The sequence below is a fragment of the Lepidothrix coronata genome, unplaced genomic scaffold (assembly GCF_001604755.1).
Source record: "Lepidothrix coronata isolate B3197 unplaced genomic scaffold, Lepidothrix_coronata-1.0 Scaffold55, whole genome shotgun sequence".
In the NCBI taxonomy this organism is placed as follows: domain Eukaryota; kingdom Metazoa; phylum Chordata; class Aves; order Passeriformes; family Pipridae; genus Lepidothrix; species Lepidothrix coronata.
This window is the reverse complement of record NW_016690235.1, coordinates 3,010,430-3,031,234: the sequence shown is the minus strand read 5'-3', so window position 1 is coordinate 3,031,234 and position 20,805 is coordinate 3,010,430. Positions and strand designations below refer to the sequence as shown.

Here is a 20,805-nt window from a genome sequence, read left to right as displayed (position 1 = left end):
ATAGTGCAGATCAATGTTCTTGTGTCTGGTGCTATTGAGAAGGTTTTGCTTTTTATTACAATGGGTTGTGCTTTAACAATTGTAGCCTGTTAGTGAGAAATGGGATCCACCTGTCTAAAAAGGGCAAGAGAATCTTTGGGAGCAGAATTGAGGGACAGTCTAATATAGTGTGCTAATATAGTGCTCTGAGTGTTTACTATATTGTCATGGTTTGAGAGCCCCAAAATCCAATTCCCTAGTCTAAGCCCCCTCTCACATCTCAACCTAGTGTGAGATGGTTTTTCTAGACACCACACGAGACTCAAAATGGGGGGAAGGGATTATATATTACAATGACTGTACAAAATAATTACTACAATACATTATATACAATCTTAACTACCTCTACCATGACAAAACAGTATTTACAATGGATCAAATCTCTTCTCCTTTCCAAATAAAAGTCCAGGAGGGAAGAAGAAAAGATCCTTTCCACTTTCAGGCAGCATTCTCTTCAGAGTAGCAGTCTATCTCTCTCTCTTCCATGCAGCAGCTGTAGCTGCATCTCTGCCAGTACACACGAGGGGTATCCAAGCCCTCTTGGCCCTTCGCCTCCAAGCGAAGGTCTTTCTCTTCCGTGGACTGTAGCAAGGACAAAACTCGCTTCACCACGTCCTATCATGGAGTGTAAGACATCTCATGAAGGTCCCTTCCTCAGGGGATTCACCCCTGAGTCAGAATATCTCAGGCAGCTTTCAGTTGAAGGCCTTTGCCTCAAGAGTTCTATCAGAGCTCCTGTGCTCTGATCTCAGGCCGCTAGCTTAGCTTGGCAGCAGCGGCGAGGGGGGCCAAGGTCACCCCCTCCACATTCCTTTAATCGTCCCGGTCCAGCTTTCCAGAACGCCTGAGCTTTTCAGCTCCTCTCTGCAGTGCTGCTGCATTTAGGACTTCCATTCAGTAGGAGTCCATCCTCTCCACTTAGGAAAGGTCACAAAAGGACTTTGGGGTTTTTGGTTCAGTTCTTACCCAAACACTCTCTCTCTCTGCTGCTGGCTCTCTTTCCTTCAGGCAACTCTGTGTCTTCCTGCGCGGCTGCATGTTTGTTTCTGCTGCTTCTTCAGTTCTTATCTCCTTCTGGCTCTCTGCCACCGTTTCTCCGGCCAGTGCTGTGTTTGCTGCTGCTCCTGCTGCTTCTTACAGTGGAGAAAACTTCTTTAGCTTTCTAGCTACAGGTACTTAGCCCAGTTTTACACTGTTCCAAGTCCCTGCAGCCCCCCAGCTGGGGGCTGGGGGGGCCCAGCCCCCAGTGGGGCTGCTGCTCTTCTCCTCGTGTCTCTACAACATGGCTACCTCTTCTACAACAACTACAACTACCTTCTCTTCCATTTTGCTTGTGATATGTTTATATTTTGCAAAAGTGCTCATTGGGTAAAACCTCAAGGATCACCACCCCCTGGGATTTTACCATTTTATAACTTCAGGGGGAAAACTGTTTCCGCCCACCACATATATGCCAGCTGATCATGAGGAGGATTTGATGAGGCTTTCTATGGGCAGCTGGAAAGAGCCTCATGGTCACAGGTCCTAGTTCTCCTCAGGGCCTTCAACACCCTGATATTCATTGGAGGGCCCAGCACACACAGTCTGTGCAGATTATTGAAGGTAACTTTTTGATAAAAGTGGTGGAGGAGCCAACTAGGAAATGTGTGTTGCTGGATCATGTGCTAGCAAACCAGGAGTGACTGCTTGAAGATGTAAAGGTTGGAGGCAGCCTTGGCTGTAGCAATCATGAGACGGTGAAACTCAGGATCTTGCATGAGGGAAGCAAAACCCTAAACTTCTGGAGACCTAACTTCAGCCTCTTCAAAGACTTACTTAGAGGAATACCATGGGATGTGGCATAGAAGAGAAGGGAGTCCAAGAGAGCTGGTCAACATTTAAGCACCACTTCCTCCAAGCTCAAGGCCAGAGTATCCCCATGATGAAGAAATCAGGCAAAGGGGGCAGGAGATTTGCATGGATGAGCAGGGAGCTCCCAGTAATTTACAGGAAATGGAAAACGGGTAGGCCACATGGGAGGACTGAAGAACATCATCAAGGTATGCAAGGATGTGACAATGACGGCCAAGGTCCACTTGGAATTGAGTCTAGCAAAGGACATCAAAGGACAAGAAGGACTTCTACAAATATATCATCAGCAAAAGGAAGGTGAGGAAAAATAAGGGGCTGCTATTGAATCCTGGTGATGGAAGACACAGAAGAGGTGGAATTACTGAATGCTTTCTTTGCCTCAGTCTTTACTGCTGAACATGGCTCTCAGGAGTCCCAGACCTTGGAGGTACAAGAAGATTGGAGAAAGGAAGACTTCCCCCTGGTTGTAGAAGGTTGGGTTAGACAGACTTAACACCCATAAATCCACGGGCCCCAATGGGATGCATCTGTGGGTGCTGAGGGAGCTGGCAGATGTTGTTGCTCTGCCGTTCTTCATCATCTGTGAAAAATCATGGAGAATGGGAGAGGTGCCTGATGATTGGAGGAAGGCCAATGTCACTGCCATCTTCAAAAAGGGCAAGAAGGAGGACCTGGGAAACTACTGGCCAGTCAACCTCACTTCCATCCCTGGAAAGGTGATGGAACAGCTCATTGTGGAGGTCATAAACAAGCATGTAGAAGAAAAGAAGGTTATCAGGAGTAGTCAGTGTTGGGAAAACTGTGGCCAGCAGGTTGGAGGATGTGATCCCCCTGCCTCTGCTTGGCCCTAAAGAGGCCACATCTGGAGTGCTGTGTCCAGTTCTGTGCCACTCACTTCAGAGAGGACATTTTGGTGCTGGAGTGTGTCCAGCAAAGGGCAACAAGGCTTGTGAAGGGTCATTATGAGGAATGGCTCAGGGAGCTGGGTTTGTTTAGTCTCAAGAAGAGGAGGCTCAGGGGGCATCTCATCATTCTTGACAACCCCCTGAAAGGAGGTTGTAGCCAGAGACATGCCTGTCTCTTCTGCCATGCTGCAGTAAGAGGACAAGAGGAAATGGCTTTAAACTGAGGAGGGGGACATTTATGTTAAATATCAGAAAAGAAATTTTCTCTGTTAGGGTGGTCAGGCATTGGAATAAGTTGCCCAGGGAGGTGGTGGAGTCACTATCCCTGGATTCGGTGATGGGTGGTGTGTTTAGGGGTTTAGGGATTATAGTGACAGTGCTGGGTGGACGGTTGGACTGGATGATCTTGAAAGTCTCTTTCAACTTCAGTGATTCTGTGACTCTAAGGCAAAGGCTACTGTGGCTGAGCTGAAGGACAGCGAACAGACTCCTTAACAAGTTAAAAGATCTAAATTTAAGCTAGTCTGTTCCCAAGAGCCACTTGTAATAACTATGTTCTGTGGTTGATTTATTTATAACTGTAGCAGTTGCAGTGGGAACAAAACATTAGGCCAAATTTTGACCTCAGAATATAAATCTAGAATCATTTTGCTCTGAATTTTTCAATTTTGATGACATTACTTTGGATTCATTCTGTTGTAATTGAGGTCAGAATAACGTCTAGTTTTGAATGCAAAGAGGAACAGAGTGTATGTTCAGTGTAGGGCTGCAGCCACCTCCATATGCTCATTTGTACCTAGATGCTGACCAGACACTGAGCCTCCTCTGTATGTCAGGAACAGAGGGACAGCCTGACAGGCTCTCCAAGGCTGAGGAGTCTCACCACACAGCTACCAATTGCGTTCAGTGGTACTAGGAGAAAGTTTTTGACTTTTTAGGCCACCATGTCAGTTTGTAAATCAGTTTTACAGGAAAGAGAGAGAAGTCAGGGAACCATTACTTATTCTGATGTACCCAGGTGATATATTTGTGGTAGTAGCAATGTTTCACTGTTTATTTGAGAGTAAATGAAATAATTTTGCAAAATTGGAGAAATTCCACCACAGCAAATGAAGCTACACATGTCTGAAAACTTGATGCATGTGAGGAGCACTGGGAACACAGTAAGTTTATTATGCACCCTAGGCTGTTTTATACCACCTGTTTTTTTTTTCCTGTGTGTTACTTACTTGTCCTCAAATTCACTGCCTAAAACATCTAAAAAGCTGTCAGATGAAAGCCCTTGCTTGCAGCAGAAGCAGTGCTCTGTGGCCTGTGCACTTACTACCTGTAACTGTAGAGTGGGAACATGGGCTGCAGGGAAGATAAAGAATTTGTCAGCTTCGTTTATTCACCTTGTTTCAGTCAGTTAATACAGAAGTATGGATGTCTTTATTACAGGAACATGCTTCAGTAACAATTGTATGTCAACCGATAGAAGATAAAACTAATTATTCTTCATTTTTGGGTCATATCTGTTCTGGATCTGAAAATACAGTGCTTTCAAGAATTCGTCTCTCAGTTCAGGGAACCAGCTTGCAGTGAAAAGTGCCAGCTATTCCCCTTCCCCTGTTTTTAAGGCTTAACATTTTCTTGGGTATATTTTTAAATTTCTGGTTTGGGTTGATTTTACAAAAACATAAAGCAGGCTGCTGCTGTAATCGTTCCTGAATTTAGCCATGCTTGATGGCTGGAACGTGATCCTCCTGGGTTAATAAGCAAGTAACTGGAGGTTCTGTTATGTTTTTGATAAACTGTGTTTATTTTGCCCTTGGAAATAACAACAATTGTTTATTACAATCCAGGTGCTTGGCTAATTGTGTGGAGTTGTGTTTCAAATATTGCCAAGACATCTGTACATACAGTCATTTCTGTAGTTTAACCATGCCTCAGTTCATGTCTTGAGCATTCAGGCCTTCTCCTCTGTGACCTTCCATAATACTTTTAGCATTTAAATGAATGGATGTGATAACGTAAAGCAGACATTTCTTAAGAAGATAAAGTAGTTGTGCTTTAATAGATGTAGCTATTTTTCTGATCCCTGGTTTGTATATCAGGAATAAGAAGGGCTGCACTGCATTTCTAAAGCTACTTGAAATTATTTCAGAAGGATTTCCCCTGGTGAACCCAGTTCAAGCCAAAATCCCCAAGACATTTCCCAACATTATCTGCACCTCAGCAATGGCAAATGTAGAGGCAGTTCAGGGATACACTGAACAGGACACTTCTACAGGCTGATGTACTTCCCCACTCACATGCTAGCAGACAACCAATGGTCACTCAAATCCACAGGAGATATATCCTGGCACCTCCCTGGCCAGGAGTCCAAAATAAGGTGCATGTTTATGTCGATGGGACCCAGACTGGTTACAGCCACAGTTGATAATTTATGTCATCTGCTGTCAAAAATCTGTTTTCGATATGGAAATTCTCACTGCATGTTCTCACATCACCCTCAGTGGAACTGTGCAGTCTGTCCATTAATTCATTCCTGTGAGTGCTGAGCAATATTTAACAGGAGACTAAAATGTGAAAATGAGAAAGCTTGCAGCTTGTTAATGTAGTATCTCCAACTTTTTTCTGCAAATAATAAATGTTTTTCTTGTTCAGAGCATGAGCTGGGCTTTTAGGGAGTAAAACCAACTGGTTGGTTGCGAGGTTTATTTTATTTTTTTATTTTTTACATTTATGTGGTTCAAATCCAACTCAAAAATGAACTGTAACCAGAAAGTCAGGAGATGCTGCAACAAAGCAAAGCAGCAGTAGAGTACCGAGCGTGACACTGAATCATCATGTCTGAGGGACAATCATGGAAGGAGATGAACCTTTAAGCTTTTTTGGAGACAGCTCAGTGGCATACAATACCATGCAAGATCAGTCTTTTATGAAGGGCAGTTCTGAAGGAATTATTGTGGGTGCCACTATTGTGGGTGCCTAGCTTTTTATTATTGCAGGTGCTTTGGAGTCTCCAGCTACAAAGCAGTTGAACTTCTAAGGTGTTTTAGGACTGTTCTTGTGTCTCCTCAAAGAATTTTTCTTTTAAAGGAACAAGCAGATTGGTACATATAACTGGGAGGAAATTGAAAGCAAAGGGGTCTATCCTTCAGTCAGTTATTTCAAATTTGTTATTAAATTTGATGCTGTGAAATGCTGCTGTTAAGTAAGGTAAGCAGTGTCTATTACTTCTAGGAAGAGCTCTGTATGTATCAGCTTGGGGAACAGCCACCTCATGATGTGAAGCCATTGGTGTTAATAGGTTGGTGCACTGCAGTGAAAATCACATTTCTGAATGTGATTTATTAAATTATGCAGGGAAATAAAGGACCAGTACCTGTTAGTCTTGATCCATTAAAGTCGCTTAAGTATTTGGTTATCTTTAGTGCTAGCCCTCAGATAAATGTGTGCATTAAGTGACCTTCTGGATTGGAAAGGAGGCCTAGGAAGTCGTACCCTAGGTTGCAGTTAAAATCTCACACTTTGCTCCAAAGCTCTTGTCCTGTGAGGATGACAGGATTTTTATGACAACCCTGCCTTCTTTATTCACAGGTGTTCCCTTTCCAAAGAACTTCCTTCAGATCTGCAAGAAGATTCTCTGTCGGCTTTTTCGTGTGTTTGTTCATGTCTACATCCATCACTTCGACCGTATCATCCTCATGGGGGCTGAGGCCCACATCAATACCTGTTACAAGCACTTTTATTACTTTGTGACAGAGCTCAACCTCATAGACCGCAAAGAACTAGAGCCTTTGGTAAGTGTGGGTTTGGGGAAAAGTTCATGAAAATTCTTCTCCTCCCTTCACTGAGTTTTTCTCACACTTGTTGCAGTGAGTTTCCTCTAGAAATAAGGTCTGTGGTTCAACACTGGAAATTTAAAGGGATGAACTCTACCTCTGTGCACAGACCTATTCCATCTCCTGCAGTATTTGTGTGAACCTCAGTAAAAAGGGAAAAGTTTAATATGTGTTGTGTGGAAAAGTACAAAATGGGAAATCCTGCCATTTGAAAGCAGAAGTTCATTTGTCTTCTTCCTGTACTATATATTTAATATATAATGTTATTCTGTCTTTTTTCATTGATTGGTAGTAGCATGGCAGTCATAGCAGTCATATGTGAAGGGAATAGTTATCTATATAAAGGTGAATTGTGAGGGTTTTTTTAATCTTTAAGTAGGTGTTTGTGAAGGTATTGTGTTAGCTCCAGAGCCCACACTGAATCTTAAGTGAGGCAGATGGAGTCAGACAAAGGTTCAGATAATTAGCAGTGTAACAAAACAAGACACTTCCTTGTGGACTGATATAGATTAAAATTAAATTCACTGCTTCCAAAAGTAAGGCTCCAGAAATGGAACTGCTTATGCTGTTGGTTGCAAATGCAAGCAAAATAAATTAAAAATAAAAACAGAGAAGAAAAAGTAAGACATAATTCAGAAAGCAGTTTATGTTCAAATCCTCACTGTGGGCATTTAGCCAATTTTAAAAGGGATCAAGGAGCCTTTTCTCCATAGGCCAGAGTTTGGAAAATACTGTGTTATACAGCTTATTATGAAGTGCTGGAAACAATGGGATTTTTTTAATTACTTTTTTTACATAGAATCATAGAACAGCTGAGGAGTTGGCTGGCATTGTAGTCCAAATCCCTGCTCAAAGATGTGTCACCTAGAAAGGGCTACCCAGGCCCACATGACATTTTCAGTTGTTTCACAGAAAGGCACACTGAAAGGACATGTATAGCATAGTTGATATGAAACAATTCTAAAAGTGTGGCAAAGCGATGTTTGACTGTGTTTCTGCAGGAACTGGAGCTGTTGCAGGTGTGGTTCTTGTATATGCTTATGCTGACTGGAGTCAGCCTGCGAACTGAGATAGAACGGATCATCTTGGTTTCAACAATTCACAAAGCCCACTGAAAGGCACTTCAGTGTGGCTTATATTGATAAGTTGAAATGTATCTATGGTTTCTTTCTACATAGGAGAATTTAATATGCCATCTAAGTGTGTCCTAAGGGATAGAAGAAGGCCCTGCAAAAGAGAATTTCTCTGCCATACTAGTGATCCTAAATTAGCTGTAGCTGTTAAATGCTGAGGGTGAATCATAAGCAAGATACGAAAGCAGGATATCTCAGAGATAGGAATAGAGGTGATCTTAAGGCTGATATAAGAACTTTGCTTGCTTGTAATACAGAGAACATAAAAATTATTTAATGTTGGAGTTGGTGGTTTGCAGCAGTCCTGCACTAAGCTGACAGGTGAAGGTTTGGGGCCAGAGTGGTCCAGGAGGTGGGCAAGTCCAGCTGCAGAGCAAGCTAGGAATGTGCTTCACCTGTGCTTTCTCTTTGCATTCCAGCATTCCATCCCTTCAAAAAATTATTTGTGGGATCATAATATGATGCAGTATTATTGGCTTTGCTGGGATGCACCATCTCCTGGAAAAATGTTTCACCTGTTTCCCTCTACCTGTCCTTGACTTGGGTGGATGTCAGCAGTGCAGAAATGGAAAAAAAACCCAAAGTCTGTATTTTTCTCTTCAGCTGAGCAGGGAGAAGGGAAGGAGTTATCAGACAAAGCAGACATTACAAATAATCTTGAGTTTTAATGTGGTGATTGAGGACAACTTGTGGTCTGCCAGGTTCACTGTGACAGGAAATGAGCCCACATTATCTCCCTTTATTAGAAAATGGGCCAAGACATGATTAAATAAACAGACTGCCACATGCTTTAATAAATGGGAAGACAACTGATTTATCAACATAACTTTAAGAAGGGAGAATAATTGGGGAAGTTGGCGGTAGATGAATCATAATATTAGTCTGCAGGACTTATGCTCTGTGTTTTAAATAGATTTTATCAGCCTTTTGCAACCAAGTGCAGTAGCTATAAAATGAAATGAAGCAAATAAGTCAAACGAGGTTCTCCCTCCCTTCTGGGAGTTGCATAACTTGCCTTTTCTGCAATGAAAGAGAAGGCTGTAACTGAAAATGCTGCATTTCATTTTCCCATCCCCACCAGTATGTTAATTTGACAGATTCCTGACTTTTTCATGGATTTGTTTTATGAGGGCACAAAAAAGGAAAGTGACGTGGTCATTGACCCCAGAGGGGGTTGTGAGGGAAAAACACTTGTCCACTTGGTTAATTTAGGGAAAAAGAAGAAGTCTGAAAGCGTATCTGTCCTTTCCCGCAACTAACAGATAGACAAGGCAGGACCATGAGAGCTCTCAGAAGACCTTTAAGGCATGCCTTCATGGGAAGGCTATCAGGAAACAAACTTTTTGGGCTTCAAGATGTGGCATCTGCTTCGTGCTGGCTCTCTGTGTAACCAGCTTTATTTTCCAGTGGCAGTAGTTCACCCTAATTCACTTTTGAGCCTCTTCCCATGGCCAAAACTGCCTAGCATAGAGGTGCCTGTTACCTCCATCTCACCCTCACCCTGTGTAGATGACTGCTTGTCAACTTCAAATACGGCGTCTAAACATGCTTTTTGGTGAGAATCCTTATGCAGCTGCCTCAGCACATAAATTTACTGTTCAAACAGGAGTGCAGCTACGGCAAGTAATGGCCCTCTACTTCTTTCCTGTGATCTCTTTTCTCTATCAGCATATTTCATAGTATGTTGGATTAAAGAGCTATACCTTGTAACTTTATAAGCAACATCATGAGCAAAACAGTCTTGGTTTGTGGTATTTTACTTAATTTATTGCTGGTTAACAAAAAACTTTTGATTACAGATCTGGATATTGAGGAAAAAAACCCAATTAAACAAAAACTCTTGCTGAAGAAACACTTTTCTTCCCCAGACTCTAATTCAGTAAAAAATTCCTCCCTGCTTTTGGGTCTCAACTCACCTTGGTTTTGCTACACATTACATTCAGCTACTCCTAATCTCTTTGGTGGGGGGCAGTGCAGGAGATGGGGGGATGTATGTATGTGTTGCTTCCTTCTTATTATTTGTTTTCCCTCAATCCAGCTAGGGTTTACTATGGGATGGTGTCCCTGCTCTGGTGCGGGTTGCCCATGACCCACAGTTCCTTCAGGGATATACCTGCTCTGGCACACGACTCTTCTTTTCAAGAGTATGTCTCCAGCCACATCCCAACAGTGCCATCATTTGTCCTCTTCTTTTAACAGCTGCTGCTCTCTTAAATATCTGTGTGCAGAGGCACTGTGTGCTTCTCTAGTTGAAATTTTGGCACTTGGTGGGTTTATTTGCAGTGGTTTCAGGAGCAGCTGAAAGTAGATGGCTGGCACAGGACAGTTTATAGCCTCCTGCCACAAGAAGTCAGCCCTATAACCCCCTGCTACCAAAACCCTGCCCAGTACAAAGCATCCTTTTCTAAGTAAGTCATATGTAATCTGTGTAAGTCATATGTACTTTCTGTTTCCAATTTTGTTTTAGGTTTTTTTGCCTATCTCTGTGTAATAGCTCTCTTCATGACTCTTCTTATGTGGAATATAAAAATATTTAGCATTTGACGGAAGTCTTGTGAGCCTGAATTTAACAGTGTTTGCAAAGTACCCTGGTGCCACGAAATAAGAGTTGTACTGAGAGTAGAGCTTGCTCCTACTTCTACTTCCTACCTTCAGCAGCAAACTGGATCCTTACCACATACAAAAGAAATGAGAAGACCAAAACTTCCTGTGTTCCTTAACTTGGTGTTCACTGATTTGTTTTGCTGTTGCTTTAGGAATTACAGTGCTAAAAAGAGGAAGTGAGCAAGCTTTGAGAAACCTGGTCTACCAGGGGCTGAGGAGGGATATCAGTCAGAGAAGGGGAAGAGCATCTTTGGCCATAAGCCTGCCAAGCTGGCGGGCTTTAATTTAAAGGTGCCAGGGGAAAGGAACATCAGTCCATCCCACTCCTACCAGTTTGATGCTTGTGCCAGCAACAGATGCCCAGAGCCTGAAGAGGGGTCACCGGTTAGGAGGAGAGCATCTAGAGAGCACCACAAAGGAATTCCTGACACTCCCATGGGGGTCAGCTCAAATGCCGCTGTGCGAAGGAGTACAGCATGGGGAATAAACAAGAGGAACTAGAGACATGCAGACACCTGCAGGGCTATGCTCTTACTGGCTTCAAGGAGACATGGTGGGATAGCTGCTATGACTGGAGTATTAGAATGAAAATATAGGCAGGGAAGATGAGAAGAGGGTGTCACCCTCTATGTCAGTGATAAATTTCAGTGCCTGGAGCATCACCTGTGGATGGATGAGGAGCTGAGCGAGATCTTATGGGTCAGGATTAAAGGGAGAGCAGGGATTAAAGGGAGGGCAGGGACAGGTGACATTACTGTGAGGGTAATGTCTACAGGCTGCCTGACCAGGAAGATCGAGCAGATGAGACCCTTTACAGACAAATCAGAGTGGCCTCACCATCACAAACCCTGGTCCTCAGGGGGGACTTCAACCACCCCAATACTTGTTGGAGAGGCAACACAGCAGGGTACAGGCAACCAAGGAGGTTCCTGGAATGAGTTGAAAGCTTCCTTCTTCAGGTGATAGAGAAACCAACAAGGAGAGGTGCTATGCTGAACCTTGTTCTCACCCAGAAAAGCCAGGATGTGAAACTCAAGGGCATCCTATGCTTCCATGACTGTGAAATGGTGGAGATCAAGATCCTTCAGGCACAGAGGAGGGTGCACAGCAAGCTCATTACCATGGACTTCAGGAGAGCAGACTTTGCCCTCTTCAGGCCAAGATCCTTTGGGATCTTCTTGGTAGAGTACCACGGGATAAATCCCTTGAGTAAGGAGAGGCATGAGAAATCTAGTTAACATTCAAAGATCCCCTCCTCCAAGCTCTGGAGCAATGCATCCTGATGAAGAGAAAGTTGGGCAAAAATGCCAGGAGGCCTGCTTGGATGAACAAGGAGCACCTGAACAAACTACATAAGAAACCTGAAGAAGGTGGAAATAAGGACAGAGTAGCCCCCCTACAGGGGGGGTGTCCAAGCAGACAGGAATCACCCTTCAGGTGAGGAAAGCTAAAGTCCTAATAGAATTAAATCTGTCCAGGGACATCAAAGGCAGCAAGAAAAGCTTCTGTAGGTATGTTGGTGATAAAAAGAAGATGAGGGGAAAATATGGGCCCTCTCTGGAAGGAAATGGGAGACTTGCTTACCCAGGGCATAGTTAATCATGGTAGCCAGGAGAAGACTGAGCTGCTCAATGACTTTTTTTCCTCAGTCTTCGCCAAAAAGTGCTTCAGCCACACCACCCAAGTCACAGAAGGCAAAGGCAGGTACTGGGAGAATGAAGAACCACACGCTGTAGGAAAGCATCAGGTTTGAGGCCACCTAAGGCGCCTTAAGGTGCACGGATCCGTGGAACCTGATGAGATACATCCATGGATCCTAGAGAAACTGGCAAAGCAAGTGTCTAAGACACTTTCCATCATGTTTAAGAAGTTGAGGCAGTCTCATAAAGTTTCCACTGATGGAAAGAGAGGAATCATAACCCCTGTTTTTAAAAAGTGAAATAAAAAAGACCTGAGGAATTACAGACCAGTCATTCTCACCTCTGGCAAGATCATGGAGCAGATCCTCCTGGAAACTATGCTAATGTACATGGAAAACAGGGAGGTGATTGATGACAGCCAACATGATGGCTTCATTAAGGGCAAATCGTGTCTGACAAATGTAGTGGCCTTCAACAATAGGGTTACAGATTTGGTGCATGAGGGAAGAGCAACTGACATCATCTACCTGGAGTTGTGCAAAACATTTCACACCATCCCCCACAACATTCTTCTCTCTGAGCTGGAGAGACGTGGGTTTGATGGGTGGACAGGTGAATAAGGAATTGGCTGGATGGTCACACTCAAAGTGTTTTGGTCAATGGCTCCAAGTGGAGACCAGTGGTGAGTGCTGTTCTTCAGGGCTCAGTTTTGTGACTGGCACTGTTTAACATCTTTATCAGCATCATGGACAGCGGGATCCAGGGCACCCTCAGCAAGTTTGCTGATGACACCAAGCGGTCATGTGTGTGTGATGCAGTCAACATGCTGGAGAAAAGGGATGCCATCCAGAGGGACCTTGACAGGCTTGTGAGGTGGGTCTATGCAAACCTTGTGGAGTTCACAAGGCCAAGTGCAAGGTCCTTCACCTGGTCCTTCACCTGGTTCTGTTTAACCAGTGTGGTGTCCTCTTACAGAGCAAAGACTTCCTTTTGTGCACTTTCAGAAGTATCCAAAAATATATTGCAAATCAGTTTGTTTCCCAGCAGATTCCTACGTAACTGGAAACTATTGATGGTAGTGAAATTTTCCTCTGAGGACAGGGGTAATAGACACCAGAATATGGCCGTCTAATTTGCTTATACTCCAGAAGTTGTTTTTTTTTATATGTCACATCCTGTGAAAACACTGACATTTTTCTCTGAGGCAATTTTTATAAACAGTTTTTAATGAGAACAGAAAATATTAATTACACTTGAATGAGAAAGAATAGAAAAGTATATTACTCTTGTGTGCTGTTCTGCTAACTGTTGAAATGTTGATTTTATTTGGATAGAGAGACTATCAGCCATGGTAGCAACTGAAAAGTATTGGGGATGGAAGTGGTGACCATTGGTGGAGCTGAGTGTATAAAAATGGTGAAGCTGGTAATTGCCTCCATGAGGATGGAGTTCATCTGCAGGACAAACAAGAACAGTAGGATTTTCTTGCCTTATTCTCCATTATTCTCGGTGTAAAATCCTCCATTCATTTCTGATCACATTTTGGTGTAATATTTCGAGCTGTTTGAAAGTAACTATCACACAGAAGTCAGGATACCACGTCAAGAAGTCTCTGTTTTTACATGAGTTTCTCCAGGTCCCCTGTTTGTTTCTGGGTAGGCATGTGATGCTCAGGTGAACACTTGAGAACTTCTCTTTTATGCTTTTTGCTTTGCCAGGGCTACAGAAAGGCATAAATATCAGTCCCCCAGCTCTGTCACTCTGTCACTTCACCTCTGTGCATGAGGCCCAGTTAGCTGCTACTACACATCTAGTTTACATCTTTTCACAAAATAATTAGCAGCTTTGCTGCATCTTTGTCTATACCACAAAAAAAAAGTTTACTCATCAGGCAATTCTTTTCCAGAAATGCCATAGACATAGTAGAAATACTGTAAACGTAGCATGTCTGGCACTAGCCCCATCCAGTGGTCACAGTGGAAAACTCAGCAGTACCAGGTTTAACAAAACATGGATAAGTACTGGTATTTTGACACATGTGCACTCAGACGAAGCACGACTGAGTGAAACAGGATGCTTAAATGAGAATTCATCTGGAGACAAACTTTTCAAGCATATATTTAAAATGAAAGTATACCTTTCTTAGTTCACTTGGGTTTTTTTTTCAAATCACTGGTTTGTCTGCTTAGCTGTTTTTTTTTTATGTTGAAAATTAGAATTTGCACTTTTCCGATCCATTATCTCCACACGTTCACTTGCAGTCTTCATGTGTGAAGGTATCCACAAATCAGTGGAATCTGAAATATAAATTATTTGTCAGTCAGCAGAGGATAGTTTTAGCTCAAAAGTACAGGAGAATTAGTTTCATTATAATCACTTGTTCTTATTTTCACTATCCTTTGTAGCTACCCAATTCTACTTTTATACTACTGCTCATTGCTGTCGAAGTACAGCCCTTCAGATCCTTCTGAAGTGTCTTGTGTTACAGCACTTAGAAGAAGCAGGACAACAATAATATTAACATACTGTTTTAAAGATATCTCTGGCTTTTTATCCTTCTAGGTGTCTCAGTGTGTTGTGTCTCTGTCTGTCTGGTTTAAGCTTTAGGCAGGGAACATGTAAAGTTCAGTCTTGTTCAGAGTCACAGATGCTGCTCATGATCCAGAAGGATAACTGATCATTGCCCAAATAATCTGTTGTTTACAGATTCTGACCAAAAAATGTATCAGTGAAGCTTCTGTATGAAAAGCTTCTCCTTTTCTCATGCCTTGACACTGGGCCATTCAGAGGGAGAGCTGACAACTCCCTGCCACTCTGTTAAGAACAGATAAGCACAACCCAAACAGCTCCTTCCGAAGAAGCTGGCGCCCGACTTTGCCATCCTTTCTCTGTTATGGCTTTGTCTATCCTCCCACAAAATTGCACACCATACCCTCTACTAGATGGAACTGAATAGCACTGTACATACAGATAACTGAGTCAAAGGTTGTTTACCAGAGAGAGAGTGTGTGTGTGTGTGTGTGTGTGCTTTCAGTGGTTCTCTTTAGGCACATAATGTAGGCATACAACTATTCTAAAACTGTTCAAAATTCAGATATTTCTTTGTTCACACCATTAATTTATCTAATAATTCAGTTTTCCTGCAAGGTTGCTGCTTATAGTTGCTTTATCATCACAAAGTGGTAGAGTGACTGAGTACTTCTTCAGGTATTATCCAAATATAGATACACACTCACTAAACCAGCTTGAGGTATAATTTCTCTTAATTCCCCTCTCCTGATTGTTTGCTTTGGTAAAAGCATTCCTATTCAGGCAAGGCTTGTCACTGATGCCAACTAGAAAGCAGTGGTTTTTTAATTCTAAAAAAAATCCAAGCAAAAACCAAAGAACAAACAACAACAAAGAAACCAAGCATTCCCTGCCCCCAATCCAAATATGGGGATAATTTCCAACAGGATTTCTTTTGCACTGTACTTGAGAATTTCTCAAGAAATGGATCTGATCACTAACTAAACAAGAAACCAGTCATAGCTAAATGCCATCTTTCCCATGTCCTCCAAGTAATTAGAGGGGAATTGAGAACTTTAGGACTTAACATTGCTGAAAAGTAGAATTATCAGCTTTGATGCTCAAAGAAAGCAGAGTCACAAAATGCACTGCTATGTCAGATTTTCTAGTGTATAATTTCTGACATACATGTTTTTATCACATCAGCTGCCTTGCCTGCACTGAACTCAAGACAGAGGGACTTTCCTAATGACAATTTTCGATATGTCACCTGCTCATCAGAGGGATTGAAGTGGTTCATTTTGGTGCTCTGGATTAACCAACCTCTCTGCTACCTGGTGCTTTGATACAGTTCTCTCTTTTGTGGGTACATAAGTACAGGTGTCTGTTGCTGGTAAGGAGGACACCACATAAGTCCTCTTTTAAAGTTTAGCTAATGACTGTAAATTATAACCTTTTGAATAAAAAGGGCTTCTCCAAATTAATTTACATTTCACAGTTTGCAATAAACATCACCACATTTGTGTTTCAAAGAGATTATTAATAAAATGAAAAAAAGGTTGTACTTAACAGTCCAGAATAAAGCAAGAACAGGAAATTTTTCAAGAAACTTATCCCTACAAATGTCTTCAGTGTTGCAAAACACTGAAGAAGCAGAAACTAACTGTGAAACAACAACTGATACTTTGCTCTTCTTTCTTTTCTTTTTTCTTTTCTGTTCTCTTTTTCTCTTTTCTTTTCTTTTCTTTCTTTTATTTTATTTTATTTTATTTTATTTTATTTTTATTGAGTGTTGCATTGGGCTATTATTATTCTTTCTAAACCTACACAAACCAGAAAACTAAGAAACAGCAAGTCCAATTTTTCTAATTGTCAAAAGAAAAAAAATCTAGTGTCACAAAACTTGGCAGGTCTGTAAAAGAAAAAAAAAGAAAAAGGAAAACTGTATTTATTGCCCCATTTAAATAGATCTGTTAGTGTATAAAATCATTTATACAAAATACCTACTGTATGCAACAAAACTGTAGTTCATAGTAGAGAACTAACATATCTCCTGATAAATTTTCTGTAAACTTCTATGATACAGTTTTACTGTTTGCTTATTCACTCTGCATTAACTCATTGCAAAGAGCAACACATTGAAAGTCCATTTAGTAGGGTAAGATACACTAAAACCAACTTTTTTTTTATTGTTACAGAAGATAAAAGCATATAGAAGGTGAAAATATCTCCTTGGAATATGTGCCTTTAAGCAGATCAGTCATCCAAATACATGTTCTTTGTATCTACCTGGATCTAACCCTACTCAGAGGTGTATTTGGAAGTGTAATTTCCTGATCCTGTTCCTGCTTGCAGTCAACTGATAAAATGCCTTTTTCATCAGTGATCATGGGTTACATTTGCAGACAGGAGTATTATATGTGTCCTGCAAACATCACCATACAAATTCAGGAAGAATCAAATAGGATTTTTGTCAGGCTGTCCTTAGCTTCAAAGTAACTATCCTGAAGCCAAAGAGATTGTCTGAGAGATTAATTTAATCCTGTGCATCATGATAATCGAGATTCATTCAAGTAGAAATTGTCCTGAAACCTAACAAAAAAAAATACCCAAATGATCAATATACCCACTGGATAGCAATTACTAGTGTGTTGGGGGTTTTTTTCAGTCAGGTTGTAGAGACAGGGGCAACTAAAGAAGCATAGCAATTTTTTTTAGTGGCTTTGAAGAATCCAATTTCTAAATGAGTACTCAGGGCATGGTTCTAACTAAAAATTCCAGGGAAAAAAAGAAGTTTTGTAGGTGACTTTACTGCTACAGTTCTGGTTTCAGCCTTCCTATCCTGGTCAATTAGCTGTCTAAATATAGATCAATTCTGCAGCACGGGATCATAGGCCTCATGATCTCTGCTATTCCATAGAAAACAGCCTCTTTTGTCAGCAGGATACAAAGAGCTTTGTTCACATTATAATTACTTGTCAATTGTTGAAACCTTTGTGAAGAAAGCAGCAAGAAAAAGCTGCAGAATTCATAGCCATTTGTGCTTTGAAGAACAAGCCTTTTTCTTCTTCATCTGCTTATTCTGCAGTTCTGATTTGAGCTATGAAAAAACTGTGAACTGGCTCCATTGGTACATCACTGGGCCTCTCTGTGTATATATAGGATTCCCTGTAGCTGTGTCTTGCTTTTCTGTTGCCGAATGTAGAAAGGGGAAAGGAATGTCCCAGTGGTGCTTGTGTCAGCTCAGCAGAGCCTTCTAGTCTTAAACCTGAGATCAGAAGGGCTGTTTGTGTATTCTCTTCCTGCCCAACACTGTGTATTTATTCACAGGATTGTTGCACATATACTAAGTTCCTTAACTATAAAAATGTGGTTAAGGCTGTGCACTTTTCTTTAGGTGCAGTGCTTGAAGACGTGAGTGGCTACCTGTGGAGGGTTGTTTTCTCTAAGTCAGTAAGCTGGGCAAGTGAATTTGGCATGGGGTCCACTGCTGGCACCTCCTTGCTGTTGGCCACTTGGTCAGGTCTTCCAAGCTGATTGGTGCTTGGAAAAAAAGCCTGCCTGGGGTAGGTATCCCTGCCTGTCAGGAGGCAATACTTTAACCACTTGTCTGCTGACACACCGGTATATACATCTTAAACCCTCACTGTTTTAAACAGTTGTCAAAGGGTTAAAACAAGCTGTTTCCCCACCATCCTTAGGCTTGCTTACTGGCAGTAGGAGGAGCTGAGGAGGGGGAATGTCAAGCCATGCTTTGCTTCAGTTTGGGGAACTGGAGGTGAGGGTGGGGCACAGACACTGAAGGAGGATTCAAGTGTTTAATGCAACCCTGGTTTTAGTGAAGGTCATTATTGCATTTATTATTATTTCTAGTGTTTTTATAGAATACTATTATTTGTACTATTTACTCATGTCACTTCTCCCACTTTCCCATCAGCTTTTGTACAAGACAGACCCCTGGCTTCTATTAAATACTGGTACAAAGGCAATGTCAGTTTGGAGGTTTTTTGCCTTTTGTTTTGCCAGTTCTATATTCGACTGATATAAGCACAGAAACAGTTTTCTTAGAAGAGTGTAATTATCTATTGAGAACTCATTCTTCTTGTAACCCATTCAGATTCAGTCATCTCCCCACAGGTAGGTATGTCACGTTAAAAAGATTTCTTCAGCTACTCATTCATGCTGTAATGAGCTACTCATTCATGCAGATTTTTTTCATTCTTTTCCTGCTGCATTTAAAGGTGAGCTGAGGAATAGAAATTAAAATAGTTAGATAAAGATTTATGTGATGAAACTATCTGAGATGCATGTTGGAGCATTATGGAGGGGAGAGGACAAGACATCCATCAGTGATAAGGATTGATTACCCTTTTAGGACTGTGTTGCTTTTTTCCTTTCATCTGTGAAATCACCTTGGTACTCCCTGAAAAATATTCAGGAAGTCATCCTTCAAGGAAATCATAAATACTAACAAAACAGTTAAATTTATAGTGCTTACAAAATGACTTGTTAACATTAACTTCAGCAAATAAGTAAATACTTCAAGGACTTGACAAAAAATAGCAAAAGTTTTTCTTTGCATTCCTTAGAAGTTAGTTCTCTGTTAAATTCTCCTCAGTTGCTGGTCTTGGGCATATTCAGCACATAGAATGGGTCCAGATTTCTGTTTTGAATTTTGGATTTGAAAAACAGCATTTACTTCTGCCTGTATTTTTTGAGATAAGTGTGTAATCCAAAATTGAGAGCAGGAAAAGTCTGAATGCAGCAATTGTTGCCTAAAATCTGAGAAATAATTCTCTGGATAATTTTGAGTATAGAAAAGCAAAAAGCAGTTCTTTAATTGAGGCACCATAGGTGCACAAAATATATTACACCCCCACACAGTATAGGCCTTTACAATTTTATAATACCATCTAATTACAATATCTGGACATTACCTCACTGGTTACACCCATCCCCAAAACTGTCCCTCCCATTGGACCACCCTTGCCACACCTCCCGAATTTGAGTCAGTGGTCTCAAAACAACCACCCCTTCCTCCCAGCCCTCATACTCTTCGTCATCTGTGTCCTCCTTGGAACAGCTTCAAGGCCTCTGAGTAGTTTTGACTGGTTATATCAAGTGGTGTGACTCTGTTATGTCTTATTCTGTGTACATTTCTGCAGATAAGGTGTTTTTCACCTTGCTGAAATCTTGACAAGAATGTTAAACAGCATTTTAGGAATCTGATACAAAGGTATTTAGCAAACTAAAAGTACTAGTGAGTTATACTACAATTTTATAAAATATAGATTTTAAGGCATAACAATACAGAAGCATACTCTGGAGTGTCTGGTAATTAATTTTCAAGAGGAAGTTCATTGGCTATCAAAAGCTCTGGTATGGAGAGTTTCTCCTAACAGTGGGTTGGGTGTTTAGTCAGCACAGAAAGACTTTGAAAGTTTTAAATATCTTTTCAGATGTTTGTGTGTGCCTGTCTGTGTCTCTCTGTTTGATTTTCTGGTTCCCTTGTCTGTTTGTCATTTGTATTTCATTTAATATCCAGCTGAGATTGGGTATCATAACACCTTAAGCCAAAGAGTCAGCAGTTCGAGTCTTGATGCTTTCTCAGAAGAGTCAGTCCACAGATAGTTGTCATTTCCCATGTTTGAGAGTACCCTTATGTGCTTTTAATTGATAATTGGTAGTCAAGAACATACCTGTACACTTTTCACAATTTAAAATGAAGAGTGAAGTTTCAGAGAAGCACAAAACCAGGAGGACTCAGGAAACACTGGAGAAGGTTCAGCTTTGAGTTTGTTTTTAAGACAGTGCTCAGCTGTGGCTGTGCACCACCAGAATAATTAAGGAGCCAGATCTCTGTGGAGGTTTGAGGGAGACTTTTCCACTAAGTGCAGCGGGACTGTGTGTTAAGGTCCCTGGTGCCTGTCAGAATCCATGAGAGATATTCCAGCAGGCTCTGTGAAGAGTGGGTGATTAATTTTTAAAGGTAAGTCTCTCAGAGGGGGCAGAGTTTGGCAAGTAGGAGCAGTTTGCTCTGTAACAGGCTCAGCAGTAGGCTCTGCAGCACACAGCATGCCTCGTGCTGCCATCCAGCCAAGGTTGGACATGGGGGTATGACCCTTCCTCTCATTCTCACCAGCATTTTGAGTGAAGCTTTTTCTTCACCAGTGTCATAATCATATCAGTCTGTTTGAGAAACCATTTCCTGTTTGTTTTTCTTCTCTATTTTAAATTCCTCTAAGAAAATAACAAGTGGAAGTAGGTCACTCTCACAAAGTTTGTACTGATTTAC

At 41.5% G+C, this 20,805-nt stretch overlaps 1 protein-coding gene across 8 annotated transcripts in view; it reads left to right on the top strand.

Moving 5' to 3' along the window:
* MOB3B (MOB kinase activator 3B) overlaps positions 1-20,805 on the top strand; it is a 90,409-nt gene that overhangs the window by 61,975 nt on the left and 7,629 nt on the right. For 6 of the 8 annotated variants that reach the window (XR_001875072.1, XR_001875069.1, XR_001875070.1 and 3 more), the window contains exon 5: positions 6,381-6,583. Coding sequence is in view for 4 of the 8 variants with exons in the window: in XM_017816452.1 (XP_017671941.1) it covers positions 6,381-6,583 (203 nt within the window). In the remaining 4 variants the exon portion in view is untranslated. Of the gene's footprint in view, positions 1-6,380; positions 6,584-12,743; positions 12,804-20,805 lie in introns of those variants that run through there. The other 2 variants (XM_017816451.1, XM_017816449.1) reach the window with 1 other exon arrangement.